Source organism: Spermophilus citellus, assembly GCF_964194105.1.
Source record: "Spermophilus citellus genome assembly, chromosome: 13".
NCBI lineage: Eukaryota > Metazoa > Chordata > Mammalia > Rodentia > Sciuridae > Spermophilus > Spermophilus citellus.
The window spans coordinates 94,030,969-94,053,183 of NC_138193.1; the positions used below are offsets into that span (position 1 = coordinate 94,030,969).

A 22,215-nucleotide genomic window follows, 5' to 3' on the forward strand; every position below is an offset into this window, starting at 1 on the left:
AGTCAGTGACATTGGAATCCAGGTTATTTTTCTCCTGAGAAATTTAATTAAGTAGCAATATTACCAACTTGTGATGAACACACTACTTGTGAATATGTTATTAAAGTGCTTTTAAGAATGCTTAAATACTTTGTAATGGTTTGAACAACCAATTAAAAAAAAGAATGCTTAAATAATTTTTCAACATGGTAAATTTCTATACTTTAAATTTATGACCAATATTAGTTTGCTTAGTGATTATTTTTTCATATTTAGTCGACTTAGAGATGACTTTTAAAAAAAGCCAGGATCCAGTATTTGTGAATTAACAAATACTGATGTAAAAGATTGCTCTTTTCTTGCTAAAGGCTTTTATTATAGATCTACCTCTGATGTAGATGTCTTCAATAGAAAGCTTCTATTAGAAATTGCATAATTTATACTTCAATCAGGAAGATATTAAATCACTTTAGATAAAAGCATGTGTGAGGGCTGGGGATATAGCTCAGTTGGTAGAGTGCTTGCCTCACATGCACAAGGCCCTGGGTTCAATTCCCACCACACACACACACACACACACACGTGACCTAATCTAATATATATGCAGGTCATGAACACTTTCAGAAAAAAATCCAATGTCAAAATATGTACTTAAATGTCTCAATGGAAAGAAAAAAATGAAATAAAAATACTTAGCCAAGCTTCATATCAATTAGACAACTTTTACTAAATGAGAAAACTACATTTAGAATGTGCTTTAAAACAAAATGGAATTAGGAAAAAAAGACATATGCATTTTAAAGAACTTTTGCACTGTGCTGAAAATCAAATATTTCTTGCAGTAATACAATGCGCCAATCCATAAAATGTAAGTTAACAGAATTCTCAATTTAAACATTTTCAAAGACAATATTAAGGTCAAGAATTTCACGTCTATGGTAGCACATATAGAAGGGTATTATAAATATGATGTCCATCCCTGTGAAGCTTACAAATTTGACAATGCTCAATAAAAGATTTTAGAATCACATCCAATGAATCACAAACCTGTGTCCTATCAGTTCTCCTTCTAAAATCTTTATGTTGACTTTTCTACTCCTTGCCATTTGTTAATTCTAACCCTTAAAACAAAACAAAAACAAAGAAATGCTGCAATAAACCCTTGATCATGTACAGAAATTATTGCTACTATAGTTCACTACAAAGCATATCTATACAATATCATATGACCTTTGATTATGAAAAACCAGAATTAAAATCTTTAGTGACACAGCCTTACAATCGTATACAACATTCACATGGCAATATTAGACAGTGAAGCACCCAATACCCATAGTTGACAATATGTCCCACTGACCAGCATCCTTTTTAAATACATCCTTCGTACAGAGGGAGGAAAATAGTGTCAGCTTTCCAAGGCTTGTCAAAAAAGGATTCTCATGTTCTGTGGATCTAAAAACAAACAAACAAACAACAACAAAAACCCCAAAAACAAAACTGATGCAGGTGAGGGTGTTATCAGGAAGTAGGCATGCCAAAAGGTGTTTCGTGCGAATTAAAACCTAAAGCCAAGGTACCACATAATCACATTACCAACTAGTTGGGTGATACTATATGAGCCTTATCTTAAAATTAAATGAAATGCTACTGCACAATAGAGCATCAATAAGTTAAAAATTAGAGTGCACAAATCCAAATCAGTGGCAATTTCTGTAAAAAGCAAAATATTCACTATCAGCTGTATGTATGCCCAAACTGTTTGATTAAAAATTATTGGATAGTTCGCATATTTTTAAAACTATCAATCTCTAAAATTCCTTTTACTGTAATGAGGCATGTTTTCTTAGTAAGAGCAAATAGATAAGTAAAGGAAAATAATAGTTGGTGAATGTCTTTAAAGCTCTTCCCATGTTTCACTTTTAAAAATGTTTCAGAAAAAAAATTAAAAATAGTTGCCATTATTCTAGCAAAAACAAACAAACAAACAAAACAAGCCCAAAATAATTAAACAACCAAGCAACACTAAAACCACATTACACAGATGGATCATCATGCTTTCATCTGATTTAACTATCATATCTAGTTTAACTGGGATGCTTTTCAACTTTAAAAATTGTGATACATGAAGATGTAACTTTAATGGATAATTTTGAATTTGGATTTAACTTCTTTTGTTGAATATTATAACAGAGTATACTTATTACAATACAGTGTAGCACATCTTTCTATTAGAAAAAAATTTAAGATCCTTTACCCGTCTCCTTAAGTTAAAGGTGTGACATCATAAAGGGTGTCAAATGGCTGGATGGTTTTACAGTGCACACTTATATATTATGAAGTATGTCCTTAACAAATTTGATGGTTTCTTTATAGAATTCCTTTCTTCACCTTTTCTTCGGAGGATTAGCTGTTCGAGGTGGAGTGACAGGACGTCCAGAGTTCAGTCCACCATACTGGTACTTAGCTTTCTTTTCAGATGGTTTCAATATCTTAAAGTAAATAATCCACAATATTATTCTTTCAAAATAGCACAATTTATCAAAATGTAACAAAATGTAGAATAAAATAGCAAAACACAATAAATATTTCTCATATTTGAAGACAGTGCAAGAGCTACAGGCGTAACTCAGAGGTGGAGTAAGTACCTAGTATGCACAACGTCCTGGATTCAATCTCCAGGACTAAACAACAATAAACAAAAGAAAATACAAATATCCAAAAACTTATTGTGTATTATTCCATTAATATTTTAGTAGAAAGCTTGAGTACACTAACTCTATCAAGTACCCACCTTAAATTTAAGACTTTTTTCCAAATTAGTATATCTCATCGATTTCAAGAGTCAAAAGACCCAAGCTCTTATAATCCTGACATATTTTGTTAAGCAGGTAATTAATCTTCAAGTTATAAATTCTTTAGATCTTATAAATTATTTTTAATAAAAAATCATTTTTGTGTTGCCAATTTGTAGTAAACAGATCTTAGACTGGCTTTACTGGCATGTTTTCCATACCATAAAGTTTATCTATTTGAAGTAGTCAAGTCAAGGTTATTTTCTTTTATTTTATGGTATTAAGGATTAAACTCAGGGTCACTCTATCACTAAGTTATATCCCCCACTTTTTTTTATTATTTTTCTTTTGAGACAGGGTCTAAGTTGCAGAGGCTAGCCTCAAATTTGCACCCTCCTGACTTAGTCTTCCAAATAGCTGGGATTACAAGTATACACCAGTGCCCAGCAAACCAACCATGGCCATAATCTTATTTTAGAACATTTTTGTCCACCCCCACAAGAAACTTTGTTTCTATTAGCAGTCACCCACCATTTCTGCTCTCCAACTCCCTCCAATCATAAGCAATCACTTAACTTACTTTGTTTCTGTAGATTTGTCTACTCTGGACATTTCACATAACTGGCATCCTAAGTGGTTGTTTGCAACCAGCTTCTTTCAACTTTTGATTCCAAAGCTCCCAATAATACAATGTGTATTAGTAACTCATTCTTTTTTTAATTACTAAATTACATTCCACTGGATATACCACATTTTGTTATTCCAATGAGCTTTGGGATTATTTTTACTATTTGGCTATTATGAATAATGCTGCTTTGAACATCATGTGTAAGATTTTGTGTGGACCTATGTTTTCATTTTTATTGGGTATATACCTAGAAGAGAAATTGTTGGGTCAACTCTATGTTCATCCTTTTTGGGAGGTGGTTCTAGGCATGGTTAACCTTTTGATGACTACCAAACTGTTTTCTAAAACATTTGTACCAATTTACATTGCCACCAATGTATAAAGTTTTGAATTATTCCATTGCTGCCATCTGACGTTTTAACTTATACTCATCCTAGTGAGTATAAATTTAAAAAAATATATATATTTATTTTTTAGTTGTAGTTGGACACAACGCCTTTCTTTCTTTTCTTTTCTTTATTTATTTTTATGTGGTGCTGAGGGTCAAACCCAGGGTTCTCGGATGTGCTAGGGAACATTCTACTGCTAAGCCACAATTCTAGCTCCCTAGTAAGTGTAAATTTAACCTACATTATATACAGAAAATACCATGATTTTATAGGAAAAATATAAAGAGAACATTTATAAAGTATTTCTTAAAATTATTCAAGAGCATTATAATGCCTTGGTGAAAGGAACATATTAATCCCACTTTCCATGACAGCAACTGTTAGGATAAGACCTGAAAGAGAAATATAGTTGGCCCTATGTATTTATGGGTTCTGCATTTGAAAATTCAACTGTAGACTGAAATATTCAGAAGAAAAAATGTATACTGAACATCTACAGATGTTTCTGCCTCATCATTAATTCTCTAAACAATAGAGTACAACTCCTACTTACACTGCATATGCACTGCATTGGCCATTGTAAGTAATTTAGAGATGATTTAAAGAATACTGGAGGATGTGCACAGACTATATGCAAACATTGTGCTGTTTATATAAAATGACTTGAGCAACCTCAGATTCTATTATCTACAGGGAGCTCTAGAACTAATACCCCATGGGTACCAAGGAATAAATGTACAGTGTGTACATGTGAAGGATATAAAATAACCTTTACAAAAACAAAGTACTGAAGCTATTTAAGTCAGTGAATAAGAACCATCTGTGAGCAGCACACCAAACTACAGTTGGTCCCTTTTCAAAATATCAATGTTTCTATGTTTACAAAAGATACTTTAAGATGATTTGGAAAGTACCTTAGGTAAATTTTCTACTTCATTTTCACAAGAAAATGTCTATCCTACCTGTTCATCTTGCAAAAGAAAACAAAACCTATCCATTGCCTTCACATTACTAGGTAAGCCAATATCCAACAGGTCATATGGAGGAATTCAACTGAATCAGGATCCCTTGACACAATTCAGATCTCCGAAAACTCTCACATTTAATATATACCAAAAGAGGCTGGAAACTTTTTTGTGATGAGAAATAGGATCTCTAAAAGAGTTTCAGTGACAATCATTCCTGCATTAAACTGATTTTTAACACTCTGTTCAAGGGAAGATCACAAATCCAAAAGAAAAATCATTATGACAATAGTTTCAATTAGATTTCCAGTTGTTAAAAATTTACATATATATCATACCTGAAATGAACACATCAAAGTTTCATCCACACTCATCATTCCACCAGCATTGTCAAACTCGCCACAATAATTTGGGGCTGAAAATAGGGTTACCAATTGTCGTTTGGCAAAAAATTCATATCCATCTTCCACCACCTGTCAAAGGAAATGTTAAAAGTGAAAACTCAAAAAATCATATTTCCAACACTCATAAAGGAAAGGGGGAGAACCTGGTAGGTATAATGTCCACAGGGAGCTGGAATACCAAGCACATCTTTGATAACACTGTAATCAATTACAGAATTCTTAATTAAATGAGCAAAAACAAAAAGGAGACTGTGCTAAGATCCTTTTTCTTGTTTCACTTTTAAACTTACCACATTGAAATACTGAAAACATTTACTAAGTTGGGTTTAAGTCACACATATCATGCTCCTTTGTTAGCTGCTAATAAATTGAACTTTTATTAAAATGCTTTTCCTTATTGATTTAATATGATTTCTAAATTCTGTTGTCAATTCCTAAGTGATTTAAATAATCTCAACTCTACAAATGAGAGGTACTAGCATTTTATATTTATTTACAATAGGAAGATTACCTTTTTTTAAATTTTTAAGTGGATACAATATCTTTATTTTATTTTTATGTGGTGCTGAGGATTGAACCCAGTGCCTCACGCATACTAGGTGAGCACTCTAACACTTGAACCACAACCCCAGCCCAGAAGATTACCTTTTGAAGTCTTTTTTAGATATCCTTCAACAAGCAAAATTGCACTACAATGTTTGCTAATATAAAAAAGAGCTCCAAAATAATTTACTTTTAAAAATAACTCCTACCTCAGTTTTAGGAACATGTTTCTGTTGACATTTACCTTATGATAAAATTTCAATATTATCCATTTCAATTAAAACTGTGGCCACCTCGGGCTGGAGCTATGTCTTAATGGTAGCATACTTGCCTGGCATGTGTGAGGCACTGGGTTCGATTCTCAGCACCACATTATAAAGAAAGAAAGAAAGATCTATCAACAACTAAAAAAATATTAAAAACTGTGGCCACCTCTTCTACCCCCAGCTCATAGTAGTGCTTGGCACTCAGTACTATGTTTCTTAGTTGTTTGTTTATTCTTTCAAACACTTTTTTAAAGCAAATGTGTGAAGTTTGTGTTATTTCTTATTATAAGCCTCAACTGTTGAAACAACATGACTAAAAACAAGCAGAACGGCAGGTGTAATGGCACATGCCTGTAATCTCACAGATAGGGAGAGAGGGAGGAGGACCTCAAATTCAAGGCCAGCCTCGTCAACTTAGCCAAACCCCCTCAAAATAAAAAATAAAAAGAGAGCTGGAGATGCAGCTTAGTGCTAGAGCACTCTTGGATTCAATCCCCCAGTACTGCCAAGAAAACAAAACCAAAACCAAAAACCATGGGCTGGGGATGTGGCTCAAGCGGTAGCGCGCTCGCCTGGCATGCGTGCGGCCTGGGTTCGATCCTCAGCACCACATACCAACAAAGATGTTGTGTCTGCCGAGAACTAAAAATAAATATTAAAAATTCTCTCTCTCTCTCTCTCTTAAAAAAAAAAACAAAAAAACAAGTAGAACAGGATTTGGGAAGTTTCTAGAAAACAGGAAACAAACTAGATAGTTCAATAACTTGAGCTTTAAAAATCATTACCTACATGTATTAAGACCACTGAATAAAAGCATACAATTGGAAAAATAATTATCAGTGGGGATTTTAGTTAGGAAAGTTATTAGCAAGTCTGCTCTGAAACCTAACAGAATGCTTAATTGTCAAAATTATAAATAGAATACTTACTGATTAAAAGACAATCAAAAGCCAAAAAAGGATTTGGGAATTTCATTCAATAGAATGACAAGCAAAACATGTGATATATATATATAAATAACATACAGAGGAGAAGAAAACAGTCATTTTTGTTATCACTTAGGATTGCACAAAGAAAGAGAACTAGGCAAGCATCATGGGGAATAAAACCTAAAGAAAAAGAAAGTACTATAAACAGTATAGAATGAATTTAATAAATTTTGCTTTAATACATCAATAACAAGGAATCTTAAATATATTTGTAAATTTTAAAAACTCAGTAACCTCAAATGTGGCCAAGAAAGATTTTCATCTTTCCTCTCCATTTTCTTTCTTTTTTCTTGCAGTGCTTTGGATAGAACACATGGCCTCCACCATGCTATGCCAGTGCTCTACCAATGAGATATATTCCTAGCCAAGAAAGATTTTCCAAAATGCCTTTCGATCAATTTTTTAAAATTATTTTTCAGTGTTAGGTGGACACAATATCTTTATTTTATATTTATGTGGTGCTGAGAATTGAACCCAGTACCTTGCGCATGCTAGGCGAGCACTCTGCCACTGAGCCACAACCCCAGCCCTGCTTTCGATCAATTTATTTTACACTAGTTATGTTTGGAAAACATGGGAATTTTTCTTACATAACAATGATTGTGTCACAGTTAATACAATGATCACATTCTGATATCCTTTTTTTTTGGGGGGGGGGGGTGCAGAGCTAGGGATTGAACCCAGGGCCTTATGCATGTAAGGTAAGTACTCTACCAACTAAGCTATGTCCCCAGCCCCACATTCTGATATCTAATATCCAGTCTAAAATCTAATTCTTCAATGTTTCATTTTTTATAGTGTAGTTTGTCATTATCAAAAAACAATATCCACATAATTAAGGATAACATTTGACTATTGTCCATAATATATAAAGACCACATAAGAAAACTAGACATCATATAGAAAGCTTCAGCAAAGCACTGAAAATGTTGTTAGGGTTGCACTATACTGTGTACAAAAACATTCTTTTCAAACATTTCATGTAGGGCAAGATAAGGTTAACAGATCAACTATCAACTGTGAAATCTAGTACTGGCTCTGCCTCTCCTATTGCTTTCCTTATACTAAGTCACTTGAGCTTTTTTAGATGTTTCCTTGAAAATAAAATGAAAGGGCTGTATGAAGTTAACAAATAATAAAATATCCATGAGTCTTCTTTCATACCTGATGAGCTCGACAAATCAAGTCTAAATCATGACGATTCAGAAATTTACTGACTACATCAGCTCCAAAAGTAAAGGAAACACCACGATCATTTTCTCCCCAGCCTTGAACATCCTTATCTGGGTCAGACCACAGCAAATCACAGAGTAAACCTTTAGAGAACAATACAGTAATGAAAAATACAAGTTAGGATAAAGCATAACGTTTCACTTCTACCCTCACACCCTGTAAAAAACATGGCCCATCACATTTCACTTCTACCCTCACAAAATGTTTTATTTCCTTAAATTAAAAAAAGACATGTTCTGTATTTCCTATAATAAACAAGGCAAATCACTTGTCCCCAAGGTACGCCCATCTGTCTTATAAAGCAACTATGCAAATATAATCTTGCCTAGTTTTTTAAGGTAGTACTTTCCACTATTTTCCACATATAGGAAATATGTATATAGCACACTCTGAGCACAACAATATATGAAAATCTGTGTATAGTTTTTCCACCTGAATAACCAGGTGATCAGCATCATTCCATGAATAGTTAGTTTATCCTTTCCTTAAGACATACATTGTGAGGGCTGGGGTTGTGGCTCAGTGGTAGAGTGCTTGCCTAGCATGTATGAGGTACTGGGTTCAATCCTCAGCACCACATAAAAATAAATAAATAAAATAAAGGTATTGTGTTCAACTACAACTAATACACACATACACACACAACATATTTTTTTTTTAAATAAAAAAAGACACAAACTGTGTTTCTGAGTATTGTGTTCTATTCCATTTGCATATTTTATCTAACCCTGACTCACCAACACACTAAGGTTTTTAAATAAGTTGCTATATTTGATAGGGCTAATATACACTTGAGGCCTGGAGGACTTAAAAAAAAAAAGTGAAGGAACAAATTCGGATCAAACCCTTGACTCTAGTAAGAGTTCAGGACAAGGGCTGGGGATGTGGCTCAAGCGGTAGTGCGCTCGCCTGGCATGCGTGCGGCCCGGGTTCGATCCTCAGCACCACATACCAACAAAGATGTTGTGTCCGCTGAGAACTAAAAAATAAATATTAAAAAATTCTCTCTCTCTCTCTCTCTCTCTCTCTCTCCCTTTAAAAAAAAAGAGTTCAGGACAAAAATATTTATCTGGATATCTTCATGATAGTAATACTAGTAGAAATCATAGGGGTGACTCAGATTACCTTTGGGAATATAAAGACTACTAAATGAAATCTTGAGGAATTCAAACATTAGGTAGGCAATAATAATAATTACTTAATGTTTGAATAATAATAATTATTATTATTTTTTACTAAGCTCTCACTATGATGTTTTAAGAAATCTACCAGCACACAAAAACCTATGGGTTTTTAGTCTTTAGTTATGACTGATGATGACTCTTGAAAATCCACACACACTTCCAGTCTTCTATAATGCTTCTACATTCTAGTCTGTTTTCAGGGATGAAGCAGTGAGCAGAAACCATTAAGAATTCATAATTTCAGAGTGACAACAAAACTATACAAAATTAAAATACAATTACTTAAGATTTGGTAAATGTGATAGTGTGTTGCATACAAAGTGAAACACAATAGTAACAATAAGAATCTAAAATTCTTTAGTCTGGCATGGGGACATATATCTGTAATGCTGGTAACTCTGAGAGGGTAAGGCAGGATTGAAAGTTTGAGGCCAGCCTGGGCAACTTAGCAAGACCCTGTCTCAAAATAGAAATAAAAAAGGGTTGGAACTACAGCTCAGTGGCAGAGTGCCTGTTCGTTCAAGCCTTAGTATTACCACCAAAACAACCAAACAAAAGAACCTGGAGTCAAGATTCAATGATTAATGAATAAGCACCACGATCAATTAGGATACTATTTCAAAGACTGTGTTAATTTATAAATTTAATTTCTGAAGCCTGCACAGAACACCAAAGATCAAAATAACCGTTTTTCAGCATCTCAGAAATTTCCATTAAAATATACTGAAAATAGAATCTTAATGTCACTGATTTATATCTGAACTATAAAAAAAGTATAAACAACTAAATATATATATTTATATTATATCTTATTTTAAAATGGCATTTTTAAATGTTATTTAAAGACAAAATTCTATTAGGGTTAGTCAAACATTCAATAATTATAATCAAAATCTGTGGTGACATTCAACACTTTTCTCTTTGATAAGTGATACAAGTAAGCTATTGATATATGCAGTGAAGTAACATTACAACATTCAGTGTTTGAGATGGCCTACTGATATCAGAGGACTGTACAACCATTTATAATGGCTAATGTGTAGTCGTGAACTGCATTTAGAGTGATACTATCAGGTTTTCAGTACACTGAATAAAACAATCCAATGATACTTCAAAATGAACAACTAAATGTAAGTGAAGTCCAATTTAGAGGTTTACCTTGTTTTACTCAGGTACTGAACAATGAATAATTTTTAATGCCTAGCTGTCTTCGAGTCTCTAGGAAATTAACTTACTTGGTTACTATCCAGCTCAAACTTTCATCTCCCTTTTAAAAAATTACAAATAATCCTCATCAGAAAGTTTAGGACTTTTTTTTTCCATATACAGTTATGTTCCTAATAGAATTCTGAGTCCCTCTCTTACCCCAATTTCCATGGTGAATATGTTTAAATTTGCTGAGAACTGATGAATCCAATAAGTGGAGATCTGATTACATAAGTAATAATGGAATGATTAATAAAATAATTTTGTTTAAAAAAATGTCTTTGGCAGAAACAAGGAAAGGGCAGTTTTACTAATGTTAATATTTTTAATAGTAGTATAAAAGTGTGATGTAATAAAATGATGTTTTGTCTTTGTTCCCATTTTGTCCTAGCACAGGTCTCCTAAAACCCTTGCAATTTGAGTTATCTTTTGTTTTCTGTAACAAGGCCCTTCTGACTCTATGGTAATAAGATGATTCATAAAGGGGTTTCTAAAAAACTTCAGGATAAGTGCTGTTCACCAGAAAGACCAACCATGTGAGCACAGGGTTGGATTTCTTAGCCCTTTTCTTCTCTTACCACTTCAGGCCTGAAAATAAAGTTCTATTAAAAAGACTGTTGAACAACACAACTTGGGGAGCTTCTGGGTGGATGAACACGCTGACATGCTGGGAAGGAGACATGCCTGGAGAGGGCCCAGAAGTTGGGCTACCTGCCCACAATGTCTTTCCCTGTTTATCTCTTCCATTTGGCTGCTCCTCAGTAATAACCTTTATAATAAAGAAGCGAATATATCAGAAAAGGAGGATGTCCTGAATTCACCGACAGCTGGGTGTAAGTGTGGGTCACCTGAGGACTCCACATGCAGCTGTTGTCTGAAGTGGAGATAGTCTTGTGGAATGGAGCCCTTAACGTGTGGAATTTGTGTTAATTCTGGAAGTTAGCACCAGAAATTAACCAGACACCAGTTGGTATTGAAGAACTTATTATGGTTTGAAAATCCACATGCATTTGTTATCAGAGAACACAACACATAAAGGTACTGATGTTTTAACCCATTATGTACTATCATCCCATTAAAACAATTAATAAAATTGCTGGGCCTGGTGGTACATGCTTGTAATCTTAGCTATTCAGAAGGTGAGGCAGGACTGTGATTCTCCCTGCAGTATGCTGTTTTTAAGTCCTTTGAGTATAGACTGAGGATAGCTGGGTAAAATGGTGGTTCCATTCCCAGTTTTCCAAGGAATCTCCATACTGCTTTCCATATTGGCTGCATCAATTTGCAGTCCCACCAGCAATGTATGAATGTACCTTTTTCCTCACATCCTCACCAACACTTTTTGTTGTCTGTCTCCATAATAGCTACCATTCTGACTGGAGTGAGATGATTTCTTAAGAGTAGTTTTGATTTGCATTTCTCTAATTGCTAAAGATGATGAACATTTTTTCATATATTTGTTGACTACATATCCTCTTCTGAGAAGTGTCTGTTTAGATCCTTGGCCCATTTATTGATTGGGTTATTTGGTTTTTTGGTGCTTGGCTCACAATTCACAAAAGCTAAACTGTGGAACTAACCTAGATGCCCTTCAGTAGATGAATGGATTAAAAATATGGCATATATACGCAATGGAATATTACTCAGCAATAAAAGAGAATAAAATCATGGCATTTGCAGGTAAATTGATGGCACTGGAGAAGATAATGCTAAGTGAAGTTAGCCAATCCCCCAAAAAACACCGAATGTTTTCTCTGATACAAGGAGGCTGATTCATAGTGGGGTAGGGAGAGGGAGCATGGGAGGAATAGACAAGCTCTAGATCAGTCAAAGGAGTGGAAGGGGTAGGGAGGGGGCAGGGGGTTAGCAAGGATGGTGGAATGTGATGGACATCATTATCCAAAGTACATGTATGAAAACATGAATTGGTGTGAACATACTTTATATACAACCAGAGATATGAAAAATTGTGCTGTATGTAATAAGAATTGTAATGCATTTTGTTGTCATTTATTTTTAAAAATCAATTAAATTTTTTTTAAAAAATAAAAAAATAAAAACTATAAATAAATAAAAAAGCGAGGCAGGAGAATTCCAAGTCCTATAAATTATTCATTTTATTTTATTTTTTTAAAGGAGAGGGAGAGAGAGAGAGAGAGAGTTTTTTAATATTTATTTTTTAGTTCTCGGTGGACACAACATCTTTGTTGGTATGTGGTGCTGAGGATCGAACCCGGGCCGCACGCATGCCAGGCGAGCGCGCTACCGCTTGAGCCACATCCCCAGCCCCAAATTATTCATTTTAAGTTTTTTAAGTGTCCTATATATAGGACAATGGGACATATTGGCTTAACCAAAAGTTCACAGGAGGAAGCAGAGGAATTTAACTACATTCAATTCAGTGGCATTTTACAATACAAATGCCATGGTTAGATACCATAGTACATACACAATACTCAAATATGAGCAATGTTTTTTTTAAATTTATAGTTTGTAGATGGATAGAATGCCTTTATTTTATTTGTTTATTTTTATGTGGTGCTAAAGATTGAACCCGGTGCCTCACACTTGCTAGGCAAGTGTTCTGCCACTGAGCTACAGCCCCAGCCCTGAGCAATGTTTCCAATAGAGATGTTAAAACTATGCCTATCATCTATTTATAAAGTTACACCATGCTCATTTGTTAATTCAGCATTTTATCATCAACTAGACTTATTTGCTTTTCCCCTACTTGACTCATTTTTTAATTTGACTTAAGAGTTGTTCTTAATGTTGGAATAGTCAATAATTTACACAAAAATTTTTAATAAACTTCATATATAATTTTCAAAAAATCAACCATGTCTCTAGAGCTTTCAGGGCTCTAAAAGTTTGAATGAAATACAGATGATGCAAAAAATAACAAGGCAACTATCCTTGGCTAACTTTAACTAAAATCTTTGGATTAATAGGGATTTTTTGTATTTTATTTTTTTTGGTACCAGGGATTGAACTCAGGAGTACTCGACCACTGAGCCACATTCCTCAGCCCTATTTTATATTTTATTTGGGGACATGGTCTCACTGAGTTGCTTACCACCTCGCTTTTGCTAAGGCTGACTTTGAACTCAAGATCCTCCATCTCAGGACCAATGGGATTACAGGTATGTGCCACCATGCCCGGCAATTTAAAAGGTATGAATGAGGGAACTTAGAAAAGTAAGTGGAATCAACAGCAAGATCTTTTTTTGTGATACATTTGAAAGAACCACTTTAAGGTTGCATAAAATTTTAAAAGTCATACATTTGGGGGAATGATTAATGAGAATACTCTGTAGTTAGCTTACTGACTATAAAAGTGGTCTCTATTATTTATTAAACCAATCCTACTTCCACTAAATATAATTAGGTTCAAATATGTCAACATTTTACACAAAACAAACTTCTTTACATATGTACCTGTATCAGGGACATCAGTGGGTCTCATAATTCTCCGAATCTGCTCCATAGATTGCAAGTCTGGTGATAGTCCTATAAATAAAAAGATGAAACATAATCCTGATGTAACAGAACATTATCATTATGTTGTCTTCTCCATCTTTCCTACCAAGGAAATGAAGTTCTGTTTATTATATTTCAAAAAATTTCTCAAGGAAAGACCCACTTTCTTTCCAACCATTCCTTGTTCTTTGTACAAAGACACTTAATTACAATCCTTCCTACCACTTGCCACTTTATGAACTATCTAATCTTAAACATTTTTACTCCCAAGTTAAAATGCCTCATTGGTTCCCTAAGAATCTTTCCTCACATCCCACTCTAACATGCTCATTATTTTCATGAAGGCAGGATCTGCTGACCAGAAAAATAAACAATAAAAAACACATGAAAATATTTGTAGTATATAAACATAAGCTATTAATTCTCTCTGGTAGGCAATCCAAGTGTCATCACAAAGAACAAAGCTAAACATTCACATTTCATACTGCTGTATTTCTATTCTTAGCTATACCAATGTGTAAGAACTATAATCCCTTAAATGTTTAATACCTTCTGGAAAACATGTCTCAATATAATGAATTATGTTGTTAGAAAATAAACCATTTATTGCCTTAAGCCTAATCAAGTGCATTTGTCTTTTCAGCATTTTTCCAGTGTAACTCTTTCCATATAGTGATGAAAACAAATTTTCTCAATTCTTTTCTTTTTTTTTAATATTTATTTTTTAGTTTTTGGTGTACACAACATCTTTATTTTATTTTAATGTGGTGCTGAGGATCGAACCCAGCGCCCCACGCATGCCAGGCGAGCGTGTTACCTCTTGAGCCACATCCCAGCCCCTCAATTATTTTCATTAAATTACTTCCCTATCTAAAATCTGATACTGTTATTAAACCATTTAACAAACTCCTTTGGCAGTTTTCAAATCTCTAGTCTTATCTCATCATTCCCCAATGTGTATTTGACATTCTAATCAGGAACACATTCCCTAAACTAGACAACACACAGACTGTCTCAAGTCCTTTTCACTTCTCTAAAGTCCATTTACCCTCTAAAACTCATGCCTCCATAAACACGTGCCCTACACTTTTCTCCCTTTTCTGGTTTCTCATAATAATGTACTCTCTCTAGAAGTACTGACGTAATTAAATCATTTATTACTTAATGTTTCTTAAATATATTTTATCAATAGATCTTAAAATTCTTCAATATGATCCATTACACATCTACCTAAGCGCTAGTCATGTTAGTTATTCCAATGAATTTTTACAAATTCAAATCATATAAAATAACTTACATTCTACCAAGAAATTACTTTTAGGACAAGGAGACACATTGCACAAAGCTGCACTTTTAATATGTAAAAATTAAGTTCAATTACTTTTGGATTCTGATGAAAGGTATTTACATAGGCAAGAAAACAATGATCACCTAATTTTTATTGACAGACTGGGGATGCAGCTCACTTGTAGAGCACTTGCCTAACATGTATAAAGCTGTGGGTTTGATCCTGAGCATCACAAAACAAATAGAGGCTAAGACAAGACATTTAAAAACTAAACCAAACAAACAAACAAAAACCACAACTTCTAGTTATCCTTTTTTTATATGAGAAATTTTTTAAAGAATTAAAATTTCATTACTCATACATATCACAAATTTCCAATTGTTTTAGCTATGCTTAATACAGTTTTAATTGCTTCAGTTTTCACATAAGTACTACTTTGTTCCCCCATAGCATTCTAATTATTTTGGTCTTTTCTGAGTTAGGGAACAATAAGGAAAACTCCTAAGGCAAATTTAATACTCTACCTCCATGGCAACAGAAGATCTTCTCATCCACAATGGCAGCTATAGGCAGACAGTTAAAACAATCAGTGAAGGTCTTCCACAATTTAATATTAAACCTTCGTTTGCCTGTAAAAAGAACAAGCAAATAAATTTAAAAATCTAAAAGATTTTCCCATAATGATTTCAATTTTCTCTTTTGCTTAACCAGCACTTTCCCCCTAGATGTACAAGTTACATAAAAATAAGTTTGATGAGCTGGGAATGTAGCTCAGTGGTAGAACACTTGTCTACTACAGGTGAGGCCCTGAGTTTCAACCCAAGCACTGCAAAGCCAGAAAAAAAAAAAAAAAGAGTAGTAAGTTTAACACTTCAATAAAGGTAACAAATATATTAAACACTAGCACCTTCAGTAAAGTTACAAAGACTTGCAAGATTTTGTTGGGTGTTTTATGAAACAAACACATCAAACAATTTTTGTCTTTTAAGATCACTATAATTTCAGAAGTTTAGAAATAGCCTAATAGGTATCGGTTCATCTTTTTCCTTCAACTTTAGCACTAAATACCTAGCCAAGTGAGTAAGCAGAAGTGAAAAGGGTCCATTTTAACTGTAATGCACTGAGCAAAAGTATAAACTTACTGCCAAAAAAGAAAATTTACAAGTGCTTAACTTGGTATTCACTTTTGAGTGAATTACATCTTGGCACTATAGCAAGTGCAACAACATAAAGGCTATAATTTTCCTGTAGCCTAGCTTAAATAGCTACAACAAAGATGACCTCAAGTGCATGTTCACCTTTTTAAGACTTACTTGATTTTCCTGATTTGGCTTTAAGTTCAACTACCAGGAAAGGGATGAAAGACACAGGTACTAATCTCCTATGTTTTTAGGCTACAGCCTATCTCTTAATGAGTAAGTGTAACTCCAAGCACTGTTTACAAGCTGCTCTCCCATGCATTATTCCATTTGATGTCACTTTTATCATCAAGAATATTCATACCTCTTTTCTTTTAAGAACACACCTATATACTTCTAATCCTTAGGTAGCTTGAAGAAGTTGTGATTTCATGTTCTTAACCTACTTCCCTTCTACAGGTTTGCTTTCAACAAGTCAAACCACGCATTACATTATATAACTAAAAATATAATATAAAACCAAATACAGAATCATTCCCATTAGAACATAAGCTCCATGAAAATAGGTTATCTGTCTGATGTACTGCTATATCCCCAGTGTTCAGAAGTGACTGGTGTGTGTATAGTGTGTGTGTGTACACATGTATACACACATATATATTGTCCTCAAACACTTGTCAAATCATTACATAAATCAAGGAGATACGAGTTTAATTAAACTCTACCATATTTAAAGATGGAAAAAAGCAAGAGTAGATTCTAATGGGGAATGCTACAATGTAAAAAAAGGAATAAATTCAATTAGAAAATTACCATAATTGATTCTAAATTGTAATTAACCAAACATACTCACTCCCAGTCAATCTAACAAAACTAACAGACAAAATTTGAATATAGTAGGGTAATATAATAATAATAATAATACTTGGAAATACTACTACAGAACGTAAATCAATTATTTCCTACTGATGAAAAAGAGCACAATAAAATAAGGATACCCCAGAGTATTCAGTATCTTTCTGGGTTTGTAAATATAGATTAAAATTCTAATAATAAAATTTGACCTGTTTTTTTTCTGTGGGGGGAGGATTAACAGGAACTAAACCCAGAGGAACTTCATCACTGAACTATATTCTCAACCCTTTTTATTTACTTTTTCTTTTGAGACTGGGTTCCACTAAGTTGCTTAGGGTCTATGTTGCAGAGTCTGGCCTTGAACTTGTGATCCTCCTGCCTCAGCCACTGGATGTGCTGGGATTACAGGCATGCACCACTATGCCTGCATAAACTTTTGACTTTTAAATAGTTTCAAAGAATGTCTCAATAGTTCTTGTGACACAGTGCTAATGAGAGCTTTGGTCATATCACAAGAATGCTGTGAGCTAAAAACTTCTGGACGTTAGAAAACCTGAAGCCACTACTGATAGAGACCTGTTTCACTTGGATACCTTATTAGGTAAACTAATTATTAAAACAGGGCCTTTTCACCTAAGGAAACTACAGTCAATCTGAAACAACATGACCAAGGAGATCTCAAGAAACTAATTTCATTAGTAATATGGTTCCCAGTTTCAGGTTTCCTTTCTTACGCCTCTGTTTTTTAGTTTTAAAAAACTTTGAACTGGAGGAATTCCTTTGATCTGGAAAATTATTAAGAAGATGTTTCTATTAATTACTTTTCTTTCATGTTTTTTTATTTGTTTTTTAAACAGTTTGTATTACAATTTACTTAATAATCCAGGAATTTTGCAGCTATCAGTAGTTCCAGGGAAATTTTGGGTGCATTTGGGAATTCAGGAACCTTGGTAGAGCAGTTAATGTAGCAAACCTTGTAAGTAAAATACATGTATACTTTTTTTTTTTTTTTTTTTTTTTTTTAGTGAGAGAGAGGGGGACAGAGAGAGAGAGAGAATTTTTAATATTTATTTATTTTTTCTTAGTTCTCGGTGGACACAACATCTTTGTTTGTATGTGGTGCTGAGGATCGAACCCGGGCCGCACGCACGCCAGGCAAGCGCGCTACTGCTTGAGCCACATCCCCAGCCCCACATGTATACTTTTGATAGCACATGAAAAGCAATCTCTCTAAAACTGAATGCACTGGTTTTATTTTTGGAAAAATGACCTGGGCCACTCAACATGGCTTTAATTGTTCCTGATGTTAGTGCACTGTTTTTTGTTTTTAAATAAATTCATGACCATCAGAAGATATCAATCTGACATATACGGCATCAGGACCTTCACAGCCACCAGAGGTTCTCTCCTCTTTATCCATTTTGTTCTTACAAAATTTTACTTTGGTTCCCTAGGAACTTTAGTGTTTCTTTTTAACCCTGTGGCCACTATAAATAACCCTGTGTAATCCCACCACCATGCGCCCCCCCTGCCCCCGCCACCACCACCATAGCCCCTACCCCAGCTGCCTGACCCTTTCTCTATTAATTTCTTTTCTAAGTTTTTATTTTTACTTACATTCATCATAGAATCCATAAATGCGATTGATGCTAGCACATTCATGATTTCCTCTTAAGAGAAAGAAGTTCTCTGGATATTTGATTTTATAAGCCAATAGCAAACAAATGGTTTCCAAAGACTGCTTTCCTCTGTCCACATAATCTCCTAAGAAAAGATAGTTGGCTTCTGGTGGGAAACCTCCATATTCAAATAATCTCAGTAAATCTGTATACTGTCCATGAATATCTCCTAAAAAACAGAAAAAGTTAGTTTTAGAAAAACTGATTACTGTCATAAGCAGCTTCTACAAAACAGTTTTCAAACTCTTATGCGATCCCCTCCCCTTAAGCAAGTGACTTGTGACTTATAGGAAACAACAAAAATGAGATGGGCAAATACTTCCAAGATTAGGATATAAAAGATCATGACTTCTGCTTGCATTCTCACACCTTCTTCCCTGTCAATGGTCTATGGAGAAGCTCATACAGCAAAGAACTGAGGGAGGCCTCTGGTCAATAGTTCATTTGAAACTGAGGCCCTCAGTCTATCAGCCTATAAAAAACTGAATCCTCTCACTGTTGAACCTTGACAATCCTTATCCCAGAACCAGAGGACTAGCAAAGCTGTGCCAATTCCTGACCTACAGAAACCATGGGATGTTAATATTGTAAGCCACAAACTTTGGGGGCAACTTTTTTATATATAACTGATAATATAGTTACTCTTACTATATAATACTTTTACTTTGATCTAATAGTAAGAACTAAGAAATACATAGTATAAATAACTTCTAATACCTTTAAGTTATTTTTACATTAAAAATACTTTTGAAAGAGTACCTTTAAAAAGCACAGGTGGTACCTGACTAATGATGGTTTTACTTATAATTTTATGATGCTGCAAAAGCAATATCAGTTAGTAGAAACCATACTTTTCCTAGGCTAGTGAATACTCTTTGGAGATGGCAGGCAGCAGCAATAAGTTGCAGCTCCCAGTTGTTGGCCATGCAATAAGGGTAACAACTTATATTTCACAGCATACTGTGTTGTTAATCTTTGATGTTCAGTAGGTTAGGTGTATAAATGTATTTTTAGTTCATACTTCTTTTTGGAGGGGACTGAACTCAGCGGCACTCAACCAAAGCCCTATTTTGTATTTTATTTAGAGATAGGGTCTCACTGAGTTGCTTAACACCTTGCTTTTGATGAGGCTGGCTTTGAACTCATGATCTTCCTGCCTCAGCCTCCTAAGCTGCTGGGATTACAGGCCTGCACCACCAGACCCAGCATAAATGTATCTTTAAGATATTTCAATTTATCATGGGTTTACTGGGACATAACCCTATCATAAATTGAGGAACATAATAAAACATTTTTTTTAATATTTCCTTTTTTTTGGGTGGACACATCATCTTTATTTGTATGTGGTGCTGAGGATTGAACCCAGCACCGCATGCATGCCAGGCAAGTGCTCTACCGCTTGAACCACATCCCCAGCCCCATAATAATAAATCATTTTAAGATCATCTATAAATAATTACATTTGCTTCACTTAAATTCATAAAAGGGATTGATCATTTCTAGAGAATTCTAAATGTCTACCTCTTACAGGTATTACTCTAAGCTAATTAATTTATTCAATTAATACAAATATCTCTTATTTGCTGGGCACTATACAAAGTAATATCAGGTGCATGATTTAATATAAAACACACAAAGAAAGAGAATAAAAATCATTTAAGGAGCATATTAAGTATCTACAAGTTACACAATACAAAAATAGATTAAAAAATATGCCGGAGATTTTTTTGCATACAGCAAACTATCCTTGTTTGAGCAAAAGCATGTAAGCCTATGAAAACAATGTCATATATACTAATAACCACTTCAAAGAATACTTGCATTATATAACCAAAAGCCAGTATGATACAGTATTTAAACAACTTCCTTCTGCTACATGAAAGATAGAAAAGTGTTACTTTCTATCCAAAAATTTTTCTGGTTGTTAACAACAAGATCACTAGACTTAAGCTCATAACTTTATGCTTTTGGCCAAAAGACACTGAACAAATGCAATGTATAAAGTAATATAATCTGCAAAATAAATTTAAACACACAAAAAATTAGAAGACCATGGATACTGGTCTATATTGATCCTCTAAATTCTATAGTAGTGTATTGGAATGCCATTTCTCCATATCTTTGACAACATTAAATATCAATCTTTGACCTTTTTTTTTTTTTTTTTTGGTAATCTGATTGGAATAAGAGACTTGCTTTATTTATTTTTAAATTTTTAGTGGTACTGGGGAATTGAACCCAGGGCCTTGAGTATGCTAGGCAGGGGCTCTACCACTAAGTTACATCCCCAGCCCTTTTTATTTTTGACAGGTCTAGCTAAATTGCGCAGACTAGCCTTGGCCCTAGCCTCCCAAGTAGCATGGGCCTCCTTGTCTGATTGGGACTTGTTTTAAATTGCATTTCACTGATTATTAGTTAAGCGGGGTGAGGACTTTGCGTAGTGGCCATTTTATTATTTCTAAGATTGGCCCCTTCGTATCTTTTGTTCTTATTATACTGTTGTTTTCTTACTTCTAAGGACTCTTTATTTGTTATGATTTCTGGAACCTTTTTTTCTGTTGTAATACTACAAATATTTTATTGTCTATAACATAATTTTATGAAAGTTTCAATTTTTATAATTGAAAGTATAAGTTTCAATATAAATATGGGAAGAAAAACATGATTTGAAAGACTTGCTTTCAACTTTATCCATTTACATACCACAAATTTTCAGTGGTGCTTCCAATTCCAAAAGAATAGGCTGGCTGAGGAAGATTTCACGAGACTTGATACATAAGCCCCGGACTTCTGCTTCAGTCATCTGCACAATCTTTCCTGGACGACATCCTCGTACTGATAAACAATGAATACATGGTCAGTTTTCTAAAGTGTATACATAAAATAATAATCCTGAAAAAAAAAAAAAACACTTATGACCCTATTTTGAGGTTCAGAAGAGTCACACAGGAGCTAACTACCCCACTGGTGTCCTATGGCTAATGAGAAGGTTATTCTATAATTTCTGGCTTCTATCTCCAATGTTGCTAGATCCAATAAAGTTCCTCAAGTCTGTTGCCAATGAAATATAATCCTCTTCTTTGCTCTTCAGTGGCCAACTTGAGGTCTAGCAGCCCAAGAGACCTAAAAGGTTTCAGAGAAAGCACCCCCAAAGGTTTGGCATATTCGCTTATCAAAACAAGTCCTGCAACTAGTA

General features: G+C 34.2%; 1 protein-coding gene and 1 pseudogene across 4 annotated transcripts in view; both read right to left on the reverse strand.

Annotated features, from left to right (window-relative positions):
- Positions 1-687: 687 nt before the first annotated feature.
- PPP1CB (protein phosphatase 1 catalytic subunit beta) overlaps positions 688-22,215 on the reverse strand; it is a 42,664-nt gene continuing 21,136 nt past the window's right edge. For all 3 annotated transcript variants that reach the window (XM_081265289.1, XM_081265288.1, XM_081265287.1), the window contains 7 exons: positions 21,723-21,854; positions 18,958-19,188; positions 15,871-15,975; positions 14,017-14,088; positions 8,120-8,271; positions 5,092-5,226; positions 688-2,468 (listed from right to left, as the gene is read on the reverse strand). In XM_081265289.1, the coding sequence (XP_081121415.1) occupies positions 2,364-2,468; positions 5,092-5,226; positions 8,120-8,271; positions 14,017-14,088; positions 15,871-15,975; positions 18,958-19,188; positions 21,723-21,854 (932 nt within the window). In that variant the 3' untranslated portion in view covers positions 688-2,363. The remainder of the gene's footprint in view (positions 2,469-5,091; positions 5,227-8,119; positions 8,272-14,016; positions 14,089-15,870; positions 15,976-18,957; positions 19,189-21,722; positions 21,855-22,215) is intronic.
- LOC308632421 (elongin-C-like) lies at positions 18,215-18,760 on the reverse strand (annotated as a pseudogene). The gene is made up of 2 exons: positions 18,543-18,760; positions 18,215-18,337 (listed from the first exon to the last, which is right to left on the reverse strand). The product of its transcript is annotated as an elongin-C-like (transcript).